The 16,564-nt window shown below is 26.0% G+C and overlaps 1 protein-coding gene across 1 annotated transcript in view; it reads left to right on the plus strand.

Moving 5' to 3' along the window:
* Nucleotides 1-16,564, plus strand: part of LOC142226363 (ATP-binding cassette sub-family G member 1) — a 78,639-nt gene that overhangs the window by 46,754 nt on the left and 15,321 nt on the right. Inside the window, exon 3 of the mRNA XM_075296344.1 lies at nt 8,617-8,806. Within this exon, the coding sequence (XP_075152459.1) occupies nt 8,617-8,806 (190 nt within the window). The remainder of the gene's footprint in view (nt 1-8,616; nt 8,807-16,564) is intronic.

Consider the following 16,564-nt stretch of genomic DNA (forward strand, 5'->3'; position numbering starts at 1 on the left):
AAATTGTTTAGTGTGGTTTATAAACAACAACCAGAAACATGTTTAGTTGGAAGGTTAAAAACTCAGGGGTATGTAAACTTGTGTAAGACTGTGTATATATATATATATATATATATATATATATATATATATATATATATATATATATATATATATATATATATATATATATATATATATATATATATATATATATATATATATATATATATATATATATATATATATATATATATATACTTTATGGGGTCTTAGAGCAATATTTCGATGTGTTATATATATCTATATATAATCTAAGCATGTCCGTCCGTCTGCAAACTTCCGAACGAAACAAGCTATCTACTTGAAACTTGGCACAAGTAGTTGTTATTGATGTAGGTCAGATGGTATTGCAAATGGGCCATATCGGTCCACTTTTACGTATAGCCCCCATTTAAATGGACCCCCATTCAAAAATTGGTCAACATCGCTCCACAATTATATATAGCCCCCATATAAACCGATCCCTAGATTTGGCTTGCGGAGCCTCTAAGAGAAGCAAATTTCATCCGATCCAGCTGAAATTTGGTACGTGGTGTAAGCATATTGTATCTAACAACTGTGCAAAAATTGGTCCATATCGGTCCATAATAATATATAGCCCCCATATAAACCGATCCCCGATTTGGCTTGCGGAGCCTCTAAGAGAAGCAAATGTCATCCGATCAGGTACATGGTGTTAATATATGGTCTCTAATAACCATTCAAAAATTGATCCACATCGGTCCATAATTATATATAGTCCCCATATAAACCGATCCCCATATTTGACCTCCGGAGCCTCTTTGAAGAGCAAAATTCATCGGATCCGGCTGAAATTTTGTACATGCTGTTGGTATATGGTCTCTAACAACCATGCAAAAATTGGTCAAAATCGGTCCATAATTATATATAGCCCCCATATAAACCGGTCCCCAGATTTGACCTCCGGAGCCTTTTGGAAAAGCAAAATTCATCCGATTCGGTTGAAATTTCGCATGGTTGTTAGAGACCATATACCGAATCGGATGAATTTTGCTCTTCCCAGAGGCTCAGGACGTCAAATCTGGGGATCGGGTGATATGGGGGCTATATATAATTATGCACCGATGTGAACCAATTTTTGCATGGTTGTTAGAGACCATATACTTACACCATGTACCAAATTTCAGCCGGATCGGATGAATATTGCTCTTCAACGAGGCTCCGGAGGTCAAATCTATGGATCGGTTTATATGGAAGCTATATATAATTATGGACCGATATAGACCAATTCTTGCATGGATGTTAGAGACCATATAGTAACACCACGTACCAAATTTCAACCGAATCGGATGAATTTTGCTCTTCCAAGAGGCTCCGGAGGTCAAATCTGGGGATCGGTTTATACGGGGACTATATATAACTATGGACTAATGTGGACCAGTTTTTGCATGGTTGTTGGTATATGGTATACCAACACCATGTACCAAATTTCAGCCGGATCCGATGAAATTTGCTTCTCTTAGAGGATCCGTAAGCCAAATCTGGGGATTGGTTTATATGGGGGCTATATATAATTATAGACCGATATGGACCAATTTTTGCATGGTTAGTGTAGATCATATGCTAACACCACCTACCAAATTTCAGCCAAATCTGACGAAATATGCTTCTCCCAGAGGCTCCGCAAGCCAAACCTGGTTGTAAAAGTGGACCGATATGGCCCATTTGCAATACCATCCGACCTACATCAATAACAACTACTTGTGCCAAGTTTCAAGTCGATAGCTTGTTTCGTTCGGAAGTTAGCGTGATTTCAACAGATGGACGGACGGACGGACATTCTTAGATCGACTCAGAATTTCACCACTACCCAGAATATATATACTTTATGGGGTCTTAGAGCAATATTTCGATGTTTTACAAACGGAATGACAAAGTTAATATACCCCCTATCCTATGGTGGAGGGCATAAAAAAAATCCATAATATTTTAACTGACTTAGCCTTCCGCGTTTAATTAAAAAGTTAATTCTATCAGTTAATTTTTTAATTGAAAATTGGAATAATTTCATTTATGACTTAATGCTTCTAGTTTGACTAAAAAGTTAATTGTATCATTTAATTTTTGATTGACTTCAATCAACTTTTTAATTGGGAATGTTTTGGGGATTTTTTTTCTGTATAGAGAATATGTGTATATTCAGGATCTGGGAGAAGCTCAAAGACGTTATGTACATGTCCGTCTATCTGTTATAATCACGCTATAGCCGTGACAATTTTGTGGTATTTTCAAACCACTAATAGGTTCGCCGAATATGGTGTTTATCGGTCCATGTTTTTCTATAGTCCCCATATAGACCGATCTCCCCATTTGTTTTTTTTTTTGCTTCTACACACCCCTGTGTTTATCCGATTTTTCTGAAAATTGATATCTGGAGGGTTTTAAGGACCACAAGTATGTGAGTATTGGTTCACGTTTTGGCATAGTTCCTATAAGTGTTACCATTGTGCTAAAAAAGGGTGACAAATTTATCGTTGACACTTTTCTACCACTAAATGTCATATTTTTTTATATTTTTGTGCTACCATAATCCCACATTATGCCACTTTTTTATTAATTAATTTTTTAGTACAATAATCTTTGGAAGTTTGATCCCAGATCTTTTTAAATTTACGCTACAAAATTAATTGATACAATTATTTTTTTAATTGAAATTGCTTCAATCACGAAAATGATAAATCACAGAATTAATTAGAAATAAACATATAATCGACTACAAAATTAATTGATTTCTTGGGCACTTTTAATTAATTTTTTAATCGGTTCTATTAAAAATTTAATAGATTTTGGTAGCATAACTCAATTAAATTTCTAATTGAGGCAATTAATTTATTATTTAATTATTATTTATTTTTTCTTAAGTATCTGTATAAATTTTTATTTGGCAATTTTATGAAAATTTTTACTTTCTTATGAATTTACGAATTAACTAAAAATAAGTAGTATAGAAAATAATTATTCCTGAACTATTTAACTATTCGTTAAAATTCCAAATAAATTTTTTAGTTGAATATATTTTTATATATAATTAATATAATTATTTGGTATACTTTTATTTAATATGATTAAAATGTTAATGGTATCGATTAATTCCTTAATTGATTACGATTACAATTTCAGTCATTTTTGAATTGGAAATATTTTGGTGATATTTTTTTCGGTGTGTTATAATTTAGTTTTTTTTTTTTTTTTACCAAAATATAAATATATTAAATTAAAAAATATCAAAAATATGAACATATTTATCTTCGAATTGAATTTCATAATTTAAATTTTTTATTTTTATTTTAATACTACAGCTGATGGCCTCAGTTGCTAAAGCTTCTCTCTATTTTCCCATACTCATCTTATATTTACTATAAGTTTAGTATAGTTCAAAAAAAAAAATTAACTGAAATTTATTTTTTATTTTTAGAATAAAATTTCGATAAATGAAAACTGTATGCTAATCTTATTTTTTTAGATTTAAGGCTAGATAGCTCCCTAAAAAATGTATTTAATTTAAAGAAGCACCATCCTTGGTTCGGATTCAATACCAAAATCCTTAATGGAAGGTGAAAATTCTTGGAATCCAATAAACATTTTTTTCTTGAGTGTGAAACTTCAAGAAATTTTGCTTAAAACTGACTTATTTTATTGATGACGTCATTCGATGATACTGGCTGTAATAAAAACAAATTGTTTTTTAAAAGTTGCTTTGAGAGAGTGTAAAAGTACAAAGTTTCTTGACTTTGTAATTCATTTCATCTTATTTGATTTTTTGTTTTTGCAAATTTGACAAGGTAATTTACGATAAAGTAGTAATTAAATGTTGTTTGTAATTAACTCAAGCGAAATTGTTAACAGAAATGAAAGCTACTGCGATTGAGAATGCGTGCTGCGGACAAAGTCCAAATTCGCATACAAAAACAAAAAATTAAAAAAAACACACTAGCCCAAAGAAAATGATAAGAAACTTGCCATATTTTCTCCAATATTTTAAAATAATGATAAAAAACAAACATTTCATGGTTACTTATATACCTTTTTCGAAATGGGTTTTCGGGGTAGCACAAAATTACCAATGTCAATGGTGTCAAATTATTAGAATTCAGATAAGAAAATAAATAATACAGGTTTACAATAAAGCAAAATATTCAGTTAGTAGGTGGGAAAATTAATGTTTGGTCAGAAATGGCCACAGACAAAATATCACCAAAATATTTCCAATTAAAAAATTGATTGAAGTTGAAAACGTTATCAATTGAAACATTAACTAATACAATTTTTTTTAAATCGAATTAAAAAATAAAATCAATTAAGAAAATTATTAAACATTTTTACATTTTTAATTAAAATAATAATTATCCCAATTATGGTTTTGAGGAGGCACCGTGGTACAATGGTTAGCATGCCCACCATGCATACGCAGGGTCGTGGGTTCAAACCCAGTTTCGACCAAACACCAAAAAATTTTTCAGCGGTGGATTATCCCACCTCAGTAATGCTGGTGACATTTCTGAGTGTTTCAAAGTTTCTCTCAGTGGTTTCCCCAGAAGTTTAGATTTTCCACTATTCCCCTTCTCCAACCAAATATCAAAATATTGATTTAATCACATTCTCCCACGTTCTCGGTAAATTTCAAGCTAATCGGAGAAGGTTAGATTTTCTTATATCTTTTACGGGGATGTCACTTTCCCCGATCAAACATCGACAAATACAGAAGTGGATAGCACCCTTAACCTTCCCTGAACAGTCCTTTCCTTCAAGCTTCTTACGGCCTTTGTAAATTTCAAATAAAGTGGAGAATTTTAGATTTTTTTCAGTTTTAGAGGAGGTCTCCCTCCCCGACCATGTATGTACTGACAGAAGACGAAGGCCTCCCTGTGCCCCAACAGATATCAAAAAATGTGGTACCCTATTTTCACCACATGTTCACTCTCTAGGTTCTCCGAAAATTTAAAGTACATCGGTTCAGACGTTTCCGAGCTTACCCGCAACATACAGACAAACATAATTGGAATTTTATATATATAGATTTTCTCTAAATGTAATTTCTATAGAAATTTTGGTCAAAATTTTATTTTTTAGAAAATTTTTTTGTAAATTTTTATTTGTATAGAAAATCTGGTCGAAATTTTATTTCTATCAATAATTTTCTCAACATTTTATTTCTATAGGAAATTTTGTTAATATTTTTTTTCTAGGAAATTATGTCAAAATTTTATTTCTATACGAAATTTTGTAAAAAATTTATTTCTATAGGAAAATTTGTCAAAAGTTTATTTCTACAGATCATTTTTTTTCAATATTTTATTTCTATAGAAAATTTTTTCAAAATTTTATTTCTATAGAAAATGTTGTCAAAATTTAATTTCTATAGAAAATTTTGTGAACATTTTATTTCTATAGAAAATTTTGTCAAAATTTTATTTTTATAGGAAATTTTGTAAAAACATTATTTCTATAGGAAAATTTGTCAAAAGATTATTTCTATAGAAGATTTAGTCAAAACTTTATTTTTTCTATAGAAAATTTTGTGAAAATTTTATTTCTGTAGAAAATTTTCTCAAAATTTTATTTCTATAGAAAATGTTGTCAAAATTTAATTTCTATAGAAAATTTTGTGAACATTTTATTTCTATAGAAAAATTTGTCTAAATTTTATTTCTATAGGAAATTTTGTAAAAATATTATTCCTATAGAAAATTTTGTCAAAATGTTATTTCTATAGGAAATTTTGTCAAAATTATATTCCAATAAGACATTTTATGAAAATTTTATTTCTACAGAAAATTTTCTTTAAAGTTTATTTCTACAAAAAAATTATTCAACAATTTTATTTCTATCAATAATTTTCTCAACATTTTATTTCTATAGGAAATTTTGTTAATTGTTTTCTAGGAAATTATGTCAAAATTTTATTTCTATAGGAAATTTTGTAAAAATATTATTTCTATAGGAAAATTTGTCAAAATTTTGTTTTTATAGAAAATTTTCTTAATATTTTGTTTCTATAGAAAATTTGTCAAAATTTTGTTTTTATAGAAAATTTTCTGAAAATTTTATTCCTACAGAAAATTTTTCAACATTTTATTTCTATAGAAAATTTTCTCAAAATTTTATTTCTATAGAAAATTTGGTCAAAATTTTCTCAAAACTGAATTTTTATAGAAAATGTTGTCAAAATTTATTTTCTATGAAATTATGTCAAAAAGTTATTTCTATAGCAAATTTTGTCAAAATGTTATTTCTATAGAAAATTTTGTCAAAATTATATTCCAATAAGAGATTTTATCAAAATTTTATTTCTACAGAACATTTTCCTAAAAGTTTATTTCTACAAAAAAATAGTTCAACCATTTTATTTCTATCAATAATTTTCTCCACATTTTATTTCTATAGGAAATGTTGTTATTTTTTTTTCTAGGAAATTATGTCAAAATTTTATTACTATGGGAAATTTTGTAAAAATATTATTTCTATAGGAAAATTTGTCAAAATTTTGTTTCTATAGAAAATTTTGTCAATATTTTGTTTCTATAGAAAATTTTTTCAAAATGTTATTTCTATAGAAAATTTTCTCAAAATTTTATTTCTATAGAAAATTTGGTCAAAATTTTATTTCTGTGAAAAATTTTCTCACAACTGAATTTTTATAGAAAATTTGTTTTTCTATGAAATTATGTCAAAAGTTATTTCTATTGAAAATTTTGTCAAAATTATATTCCAATAAATTTTATCAAAATTTTATTTCTACAGAAAATTTACTTAAAAGTTTATTTCTACAAAAAACTTTTTCAAAAATTTTATTTCTATCAATAATTTTCTCAACATTTTATTTCTATAGGAAATTTTGTTAATTTTATGTATGAAAATTATGTCAAAATTTTATTTCTATAGGAATTTTTGTCAAAATTGTATTTCTATAGGAAGATTTGTCAAAAGTTTATTTCTACAGATGATTTTTTTTCAATATTTTATTTCTATAGAAAATTTTCTCAAAATTTTATTTCTATAGAAAATTTTGTCAAAATTATATTTCTATAAGAAATTTTGTAAAAATATTATTTCTATAGGAAAATTTGTCAAAAGATTATTTCTATAGAAGATTTTGTCAAAATTTTATTTCTATAGAAAATTTTGTCCAAATTTTATTTCTATAGAAAATTTTCTCAAAAATTTATTTCTATACAAAATTTTCTCAATATTCTATTTCTATAGAAAATTTTGTCAAATTTTTATTTCTATTGGAAATTTTGTGAAAATTTTATTTTTATAGAAAATTTTGTGAACATTTTATTTTTATAGAAAATTTTGTCAAAATTTTATTTTTCTATAGAAAATTTTATCAAAATTTTATTTCTATAGAACATTTTGTCAAAATTTTGTTTCTATAGAAAATTTTCTCAAAAATTTATTTCTATATAAAATTTTCTCAATATTTTATTTCTATATAAAATTTTCTCAATATTTTATTTCTATAGAAAATTTTCTCAAAATTTTATTTCTATAGAAAAATTGTTTAAAATTTTATTTCTATGAAAAATTTTCTCAAAACTGAATTTTTACAGAAAATTTCGTCAATTTTTTTTTTATGAAATTATGTCAAAAAGTTATTTCTATAGAAAATTTTGTCAAAATGTTATTTCTATAGAAAATTTTGTCAAAATTATAGTCCAATAAACAATTTTATCAAAATTTTATTTCTACAGAAAAATTTCTTAAAAGTTTATTTCTACAAAAAATTTATTCAAAAATTTTATTCATAGAGAAAATTTGGTCAAAATTTTATTTATATAGAAAATTGAAGTACCTCTTAGTGGGAGAGGAATGTGTTTGCAACACAATCTATCGAAAATTCAAGAATTGTGCCAATCTACCAGACGGTACAAAATCTCCTATTTTTGGTAGAATTCTACCAAATGTGGGTGAAGTTCACTTTATCCACTACAGAATATTGGCTTTACATACTTCTAGGCAATTCAAATGTGTAAAAAGGGAAAAAGGCTAACAACTACAGTAGTCGCAATATAACCCTTGTGCACTCCTTGGGTCAATGTGACCCAACATTGATTTTGAAACGTAATTTTTATTCCTTTAGTTATTGGATATTTTTTTGAAACATTTATTTATCCATTACAGGGACGAAATGTATGTTTTTAGAAGATAATAATAAAAATAAAATATTTCCATAATCCGCTATGATAATCCGCACTTTGAAAGGGCACTTATCCAAGGGTTAAACTCAATTTTTTTAAAGACATAAATCACATCCGTAATCTTAATAGGATGTGGAATCAAAATTTACCAACTAATGCATTATAAAATTAAATATAATAAAAAAATATGTAAATATGTAACCAGTGTAGCATTTAGTGGTACAGAAGTACCACCACTCAAAAAAAAGTGGCAAAAGTGTAACACTGACTTGTACTACATTTCACGTTTGAACAAGGATCTCTCCTTCGATTAGTCTGCCTTAAATCTCTAAAAGAACTGAATTCGTTTCGTAATTTTATGCACTATTCAATTGTATTGAATGTTAAATTTTCGTTCATTTTCAATTTGCAGAACCAGCAACATTGAGGGCAGTGTAACAATGAATGGACATGAACGTAACATCAGTACCTTCCGTAAATTGTCTGCCTATATCATGCAGGACAATCAATTGCATGGTAATTTAACCGTCCAAGAGGCCATGACAGTAGCCACAAATTTAAAATTAAGCAAAAAATTCACCAAAGCAGAAAAACAATCCATGGTAAGTGGTAATGATAATATTTTCTTGATTGGTTTATTTTAAACATAAAATCTAAATATAATTAAAATAATTTTCCTAGTCATCACAAAAAAATCGTTTATCTATTATAATTATTATTTTATTATTATTATCTACTATAACTATCACATTTTATTTTCTTCTCTTTTCCCATGATTATTATTATTAAACAAAAGAAGATAGAATCTTGAAGTTATATAAATAAAAAATTGTTTAGATTTTCATTAATCAATTAATATTCAAATTTATAAAGACAAGAACTCGTTTTTGCTTACTAGACAAAAACGTCGCTTCTGTATTTTTCCAAAACATGTCACGCAATAGAATAGCAGGTTTCTGCGGTTTTCGCCATTATGGCATAGTGGTCAGTTTTATTCTGAATGACTAAAATATTATGCAGATAAGAAAGCAGTCAATACATCAATGTATCTAAAATGACAAGTTTATACGGCCGGGCCGAATCTTGAATACTCATCACCAACCCAGCAAAAAAAGCGTCGCCAAAAAAGTAGTGAAAATGTTCTTTTTGGATCCGGAAGTGGTGCAAAATTGGCGCAGAAGCGATGAATTTAACATAGGCTTGTCGAAGGACGGATGCCCACCATATCAACAGCTGGTGCACTAAATTCGCATCACTTCTTAAGGTGTGATGCGAATTCAGTGTTTTTGATGTGAATTAAGAAATTTTGTAATATTTTGACATATAAATAATTTTTAAAAATTTTTATGATTTTTAATGCATTATAACGCTTGTCTGGATAGCACATGATAATAACAATTAAAAAAATTAATATAAAGTCAACTAAAAAATTAATTTATCCAATTAAACAATTAATTGATACTATTAATTTTTGTGATTAACTTTTGTTTAAAAATTTTTTTGCATCAAATAAATTTTTAAGTGATTATTTTTCAAAGTTCAACTAAGATTTTAATTAACAAAATTTTCGTGAATTTTTTTTCTGTGTATACAGAAAAATATCACCAAAATATTTTCAACTAACAAGTTTGCTGAAATTTAAATTTGTTTCAATTATTAAATTAATTGATACAATTAACTTTTTAAACAAGTTAGAAACATTAAATTGATTAAGTCAATGATTGAACATTTTTAAATTTGTAATTAAAAAATTAATTGATAAATTAATTTTTTAATCACACTCCGAAGACTTAATCAGTTAAAAAGAAGTGATGAAAATTTTTAAATAAAAATTGATTTTAAACAATTAATTTTTTAATCAAACTACAAACACCAAATCAGATAAGAAAGTAATTGAAAATAGTTACGTCTTTAATTCAAAAAATTAATTGAGTTTTCCAATCAATTAAACTTGAATCAATTAAAAAATTATCATTTTCGTGATTTAATACATTCAATTAAAAAATTAGTTTGATCAATTAATTTCGTGATTGAATCATAATCATCATCATTTTCTGTGTACGCAGTTCTTTTAAATCAATTTTTTTTAACTCGCTTTTTTCTTACTTGCAATGGGTTTTTAACCTGTTTTGGTTTCAAAAAGGTTAAAAAACGGTTGCCACTAGAGCCAAAATTATTATAACAAATTTTGGTAAAATTTTACCAAAACAAACTACCTAACAAAAAACTTATTTTGCAAACTTTTATTTCTATAGAAAATTTTGTCAACATTTAATTTTTATAGAAAATTTTGTCAACATTTCATTTCTATAGAAAATTTGTTATAAATTGTATTTCTATAGAAAATTTTGATATCTATAGAAAATTTTGTCACAATTTTACTTCTACAGAATATCTTGTTAAAATTTTATTTCTATAGAATAATTTTGTCAAAATTTTATTTCTATAGAAAAATTTGTAAAAAATAATTTTTCAAAAGAAAATTTTCTCAATATTTTATTTCTATATGAAATTTTCTCAAAATTTTATTTCTATTAAAAATTTTTTTCAATTTTTTTTTTTCTATAGAAAGTTTTGTATAAATTGTACGTCTATAGAAAAATTTGTCAAAATTATATTTCTATAGAAAATTTTGTCGAAATTTTATTTCTATAGAATAATTTTGTCAAAATTTTATTTCTATAGAATAATTTTGTCAAAATTTTATTTCTATAGAATAATTTTGTCAAAATTTTATACCTATAGAAAATTTTGTCAAAATTTTATTTCTATAGAAACATTTGTAAAAAATAATTTTTCAAAAGAAAATTTTCTCAATATTTTATTTCTATATGAAATTTTCTCAAAATTTTATTTCTATTAAAAATTTTTTTCAATTTTTTTTTCTATAGAAAGTTTTGTATAAATTGTACGTCTATAGAAAAATTTGTCAAAATTTTATTTCTATAGAAAATTTTGTCGAAATTTTATTTCTATAGAAAATTTTGTCAACATTTTATTTCTACAGAAAATTTTGTCAAAATTTTATTTCTATAGAATAATTTTGTAAAAATTTTATATCTATAGGAAATTTTGTCAAAATTTTATTTCTATAGAAAATTTTCTAAATATTTTATTTCTATATGAAATTTTCTCAAAATTTTATTTCTATTAAAAAATTTTGTCAAAATTTTTTTTTAGAAAGTTTTGTATAAATTGTATGTCTATAGAAAATTTTGTCACAATTTTATTTCTATAGAAAATTTTGTCACAATTTTATTTTTATAGAAAATTTTGTCAAAATTTCATTTCTATAGAAAATTTTGTCAAAATTTCATTTCTATAGAAAAGTTTTTATAAATTGTATTTCTATAAAAAATTTTGGTAAAATTTTGATATCTATAGAAAATTTTGTCACAATTTTACTTCTACAGAAAATTTTGTCAAAATTTTATTTCTATAGAAAATTTTGTCAAAATTTTATTTCTATAGAAAATTTTGTCAAAATTTTATTTCTATAGAAAAATTTTAAAAAAATTTCATTTCTGCAGAAAATTTTGTAAAAATGTTATTTCTATAGAAAATTTTGGTAAAGTTTTGATTTCTATAGAAAATTTTGTCACAATTTTACTTCTGTAGAAAATTTTGTATAAATTGTATTTCTATAGAAAGTTTTGTCACAATTTTATTTCTATAGAATAATTTTGTCAAAATTTTATTTGTATAGAAAATTTTCTCAAAATTTTATTTGTATAGAAAATTTTGTCAAAATTTTATTTCTATAGAGAATTTTGTCAAAATTTTATTTCTATAGAAAACTTTGTCAAAATTTTATTTCTATAGAATAATTTTGTCAAAATTTTATTTCTATAGAATAATTTTGTCAAAAATTTATTTCTATAGAAAATTTTGTCACAATTTTGTTTCTATAGAAAATTTTGTCACAATTTTATTTCTATAGAAAATGTTGTCAAAATTTTATTTCTATAGAAAATTTTGTCAAAATTTCATTTCTATAGAAAAGTTTTTATAAATTATATTTCTATAGAAAATTTTGGTAAAATTTTGATATCTATAGAAAATTTTGTCACAATTTTACTTCTACAGAAAATTTTGTCAAAATTTTATTTCTATAGAAGATTTGGTCAAAATTTTATTTCTATAGAAAATTTTGTCAAAATTTCATTTCTATAGAAAATTTTGTCAAAAGTGTATATCTATACAAAATTTTGTCAAAATTTTATTTGTATAGAAAAAAAAAAATGTCAAAATATTTTTATAAAATAATTTTTTTCTATATAATAATTTGTCAAAATTTTATTTCTATAGAAAATTTTGTCAAAATTTTATTTCTATAGAAATTTTTATTCAAATTTTATTTCTATAGAGTAATTTTGTCAAAATTTTATTTTTATAGAATAATTTTGTCAAAATTTTATATCTATACAAAATTTTGTCAAAATTGTATTTCTGTAAAAAATTTTGTCAAAATTTTAATTTTATTTTAAGCTGAAATCATAAAACAACAACAAAATTTTATTTCTATATAATAATTTGTCAAAATTTTATATCTATACAAAATTTTGTCAAAATTTTATTTGTATAGAAAAAAAATTTTTGTTAAAATATTTCTATAAAATAATTTTATTCTATATAATAGTTTGTCAAAATTTTATATCTATAGAAAATTTTGTCAAAATTTTATTTCTAAGAAAATTTTGTCAAAATTTTATTTCTATAGAAAATTTTGTCAAAATTTTATTTCTATAGAAAATTTTGTCAATATTTTATTTCTATAGAAAATTTTATCAAAATTTTATTTCTATTATAGAAAATTTTGTCAAAATTTTATTTCTATAGAAATTTTTGTTCAAATTTTATTTCTATAGAATAATTTTGTCAAAATTTTATTTTTTTTTCTCAAAATTTTGTAAACTATTTTCACAACATTTTGTAAAATGTTATATGTATAGATTTTTTTTTCTACAGAAAATTTTGTCAAAATTTCATTTCTATAGGAAATTTAGTCAAAATTTTATTACTTCAGAAAATTTTGTCAATTTTTTTTTTCTACAGAAAATTTTGTCAAAATTTTATTTCTATAGAAAATTTTGTCAAAATGTATCTATTGAAAATTGTTTTAAATTTTTTTTTCTTCAGAAAATTTTGTCAAAATTTTTTCTATAGAAAAATTTGTCAAAATTGCATTTCTATAGAAAATTATGCCAGAAGTTTATTTCTCTACAAAATTTGTGAAGTAGCACACTCGGCCACAAACGTCACTGTAAACCCCAGCAAAAACAAATTAGAAGTTGTTCTAAAGACACAACTTTAAAAGCACTACCAAAAATGTCCTCCCAATGATGCTCTTTATTTTTTATAAATCGATGTTTTCATATTTAATGGGTAATTTTAACTCTTTTTGTTTCAAATAGTTTAAAAGCAGAATGAGAATTAATAATAGGGTACAAATTGTTTAAATGTTGTCGAAAAAATGCTAAATCCATTCTAGATTTTTTTTTAAATATATGAGATCAAAACGCTTGTCTAGTTCATAAAAACTTATAAAATTTGTTTATTTGGCAAAATATTAAAAAATTTTCTAATTCACATCGAAAACACTGAATTCGGATCACACCTTAAAAAGTAATGTAGATTCAGTGCAATGGCTATTGAAATAATGGACATCCGTATTATGACAAGCCCACACTCAAAAAAAGTTACAAAGATTTTGACCTTCATTTAAGGATTTTAGTATTGATTCCGAGCCAAAGATGCGGATTCTTTAAAATAAGGAAATTGTTTTGCGACCTATCTGGCTTTAAATCTAGGATCTATAAAATTAAAATTGGGATACAGAACTCATTTATCGAATTTTCTTTCTATTTTTCCGGTATATAAATAAACCTATTCACGTACAAACAAATTCCAGTTTAAAAATCCAAATTATGCTGGATACTTCGAAGTAACAAATATTTTCTTAATTCCAAAAAAAAAAAAAAACTTTAAACCACAGATGCTAAATCCTCAAAATAAGTTTTAGCCTATATTTGAAGCATTTTTATCTTAAATGTAAAGATTCAGTATTTCAGTTAATTTAAGGACGATTTCTTTAAATCAACCAAAAAGAACATTTTCACTACTTTGTTGGCGACGCTTTTTTGCTGATTGTGAGGAGATCATTAAATGATACCAATGCCTAATATTCATAAAAAAATAAAGAGAAAAGAAGAATCTCACCAATTTTTTCCGTCTGTCCGTCCGTCCGTCTTTCTGTGAACACATTTTTGTGATCAAAGTCTAGGTCGCAATTTATGTCCAATCGCTTTCAAATTTGGCACATGTTCCTAATTTGGGTCAGAATAGAACCCTATTGATTTTGGAAGAAATCGGTTCAGATTTAGATATAGCTCCCGTATATATCTTTCGCCCGATATGCACTAATATGGACCCAGCAGCCAGAGTTTTATACCGATTTGCTTGAAATTTTGTACAAACATAACACTTAGTCGTATAGTCAAGTGTGCAAAATTTGATTGAAATCGGTTCAGACTTAGATATAGCTCCCATATAAATCTTTCGCCCGATATGGACTTATATGGCCCCAGAAGCCAGATTTTTGGCGGAATCTGGTTGAAATTTTGCACTACGAGTACAATTGGTAGTATAGTCAAGTGTGCAAAATTTGATTGAAATCGGTTCAGATTTAGATATAGCGCCCATATATATCTTTCGCCCGATATGGACTAATATGGTCCTAAAAGCTAGAGTTTTGGCCCACTTTTGTTGAAATTTTGCACAGGGAGTAGATTTGGCATTGTAGCTATGCGTGCCAAATTTGGTTGAAATCGCTCCCATATATATCTTTCGCCCGATATTAACTAATATGGTCCTAGAAGCCAGAGTTTTGGCCCAATTTGTTTGAAATTTTGCACTAGGAGTACAATTAGTAGTGCCGTTAAGTGTGCAAAATTTGATTGAAATCGGTTCAGATTTAGATATAGCTCCCATATATATCTTTCGCCCGATATGGACTAATATGGTTCTAATAGCCAGAGTTTTGGCCCAATTTGGTTGAAATTTTGCACAGGAAGTAGATTTAGCATTGTAGCTATGCGTGCCAGCTCCCATATATATGTTTTTCTGACTTCGACAAAAATGGTCAAAATACCAACATTTTCCTTGCAAAATCGGCACTGCTTAGTCGAAAAGTTGTAAAAATGACTCTAATTTTCCTAAACTTCTAATACATATATATCGAGCGATAAATCATAAATAAACTTTTGCGAAGTTTCCTTAAATTGCTTCAGATTTAAATGTTTCCCATATTTTTATATCCTTCACCACTACTGTGGTACAGGGTATAATAAGTTTGTGCATTTGTATGTAACGGCAAGAAGGACCAACCTTTTAGTATACGGATCGGCTTAGAATTAAATTCTGAGTCGATTTAGCGATGTCCGTCTGTCTGTCTGTCCGTCTGTCTATCTGTCTGTTGGTGTATTTTTGTGTGCAAAGTACAGCTCGCAGTTTTAATCCGATTGTCCTAAAATTTGGTATAGTGTCCTGTTTCGGCTCAAAGACGATCCCTATTGATTTTGGAAAAAATCGGTTCAGATTTAGATATAGCTGCCATATATATTTTTCATCGATCTGGTCATAATTGGCGTGTATATCAACCGATCTTCCTCAAATTCCGTACATCCGAATACTTTATGAGTCTCGAAAAACTTGCAAAATATCAGCCAAATCGGTTCAGATTTAGATATAGCTCCCATATATAGCTTTCGCCCGATTTCCACTCATTTGCCCACAGAGGCCAATTTTTTGCTCCGATTTAGTTGAAATTTTGCATAGGGAGTAGAATTAGCATTGTAACTATGCCTGCCAAATTTGGTTGAAATCGGTTCAGATTTAGATATAGCTCCCATATATATATGTTTTTCTGATTTCGACACAAATGGTCAAAATACCAAAATTTTCCTTGCTAAATCCCCACTGCTTAGTCGAAAAGGTGTAAAAATGACTCTAATTTCCCTAAACTTCTAATACATATATATCGAGCGATAAATCATAAATAAACTTTTGCGAAGTTTCCTTAAAATTGCTTTTGCGAAGTTTCCTTAAAATTGCTTCAGATGTTTCACATATTTTTTTACTAACATTGTGTTCCACCCTAGTGCATTAGCCGTCTTCAATTTTGAGTCTATAGATATTGTCGAAGTCTATCAAATTCAGTCCAGATCGAGTGATATTTAAATAAATGTATTTGGGACAAACCTTTATATATAGGTATCGAAAATTTAGATCTACAAAGTGGTGCAGGGTATAATATAGTCGGCCCCGCCCGACTTTAGACTTTCCTTACTTGTTATTTTTAT

This window comes from Haematobia irritans, chromosome 2 (assembly GCF_050003625.1).
Source record: "Haematobia irritans isolate KBUSLIRL chromosome 2, ASM5000362v1, whole genome shotgun sequence".
NCBI lineage: Eukaryota > Metazoa > Arthropoda > Insecta > Diptera > Muscidae > Haematobia > Haematobia irritans.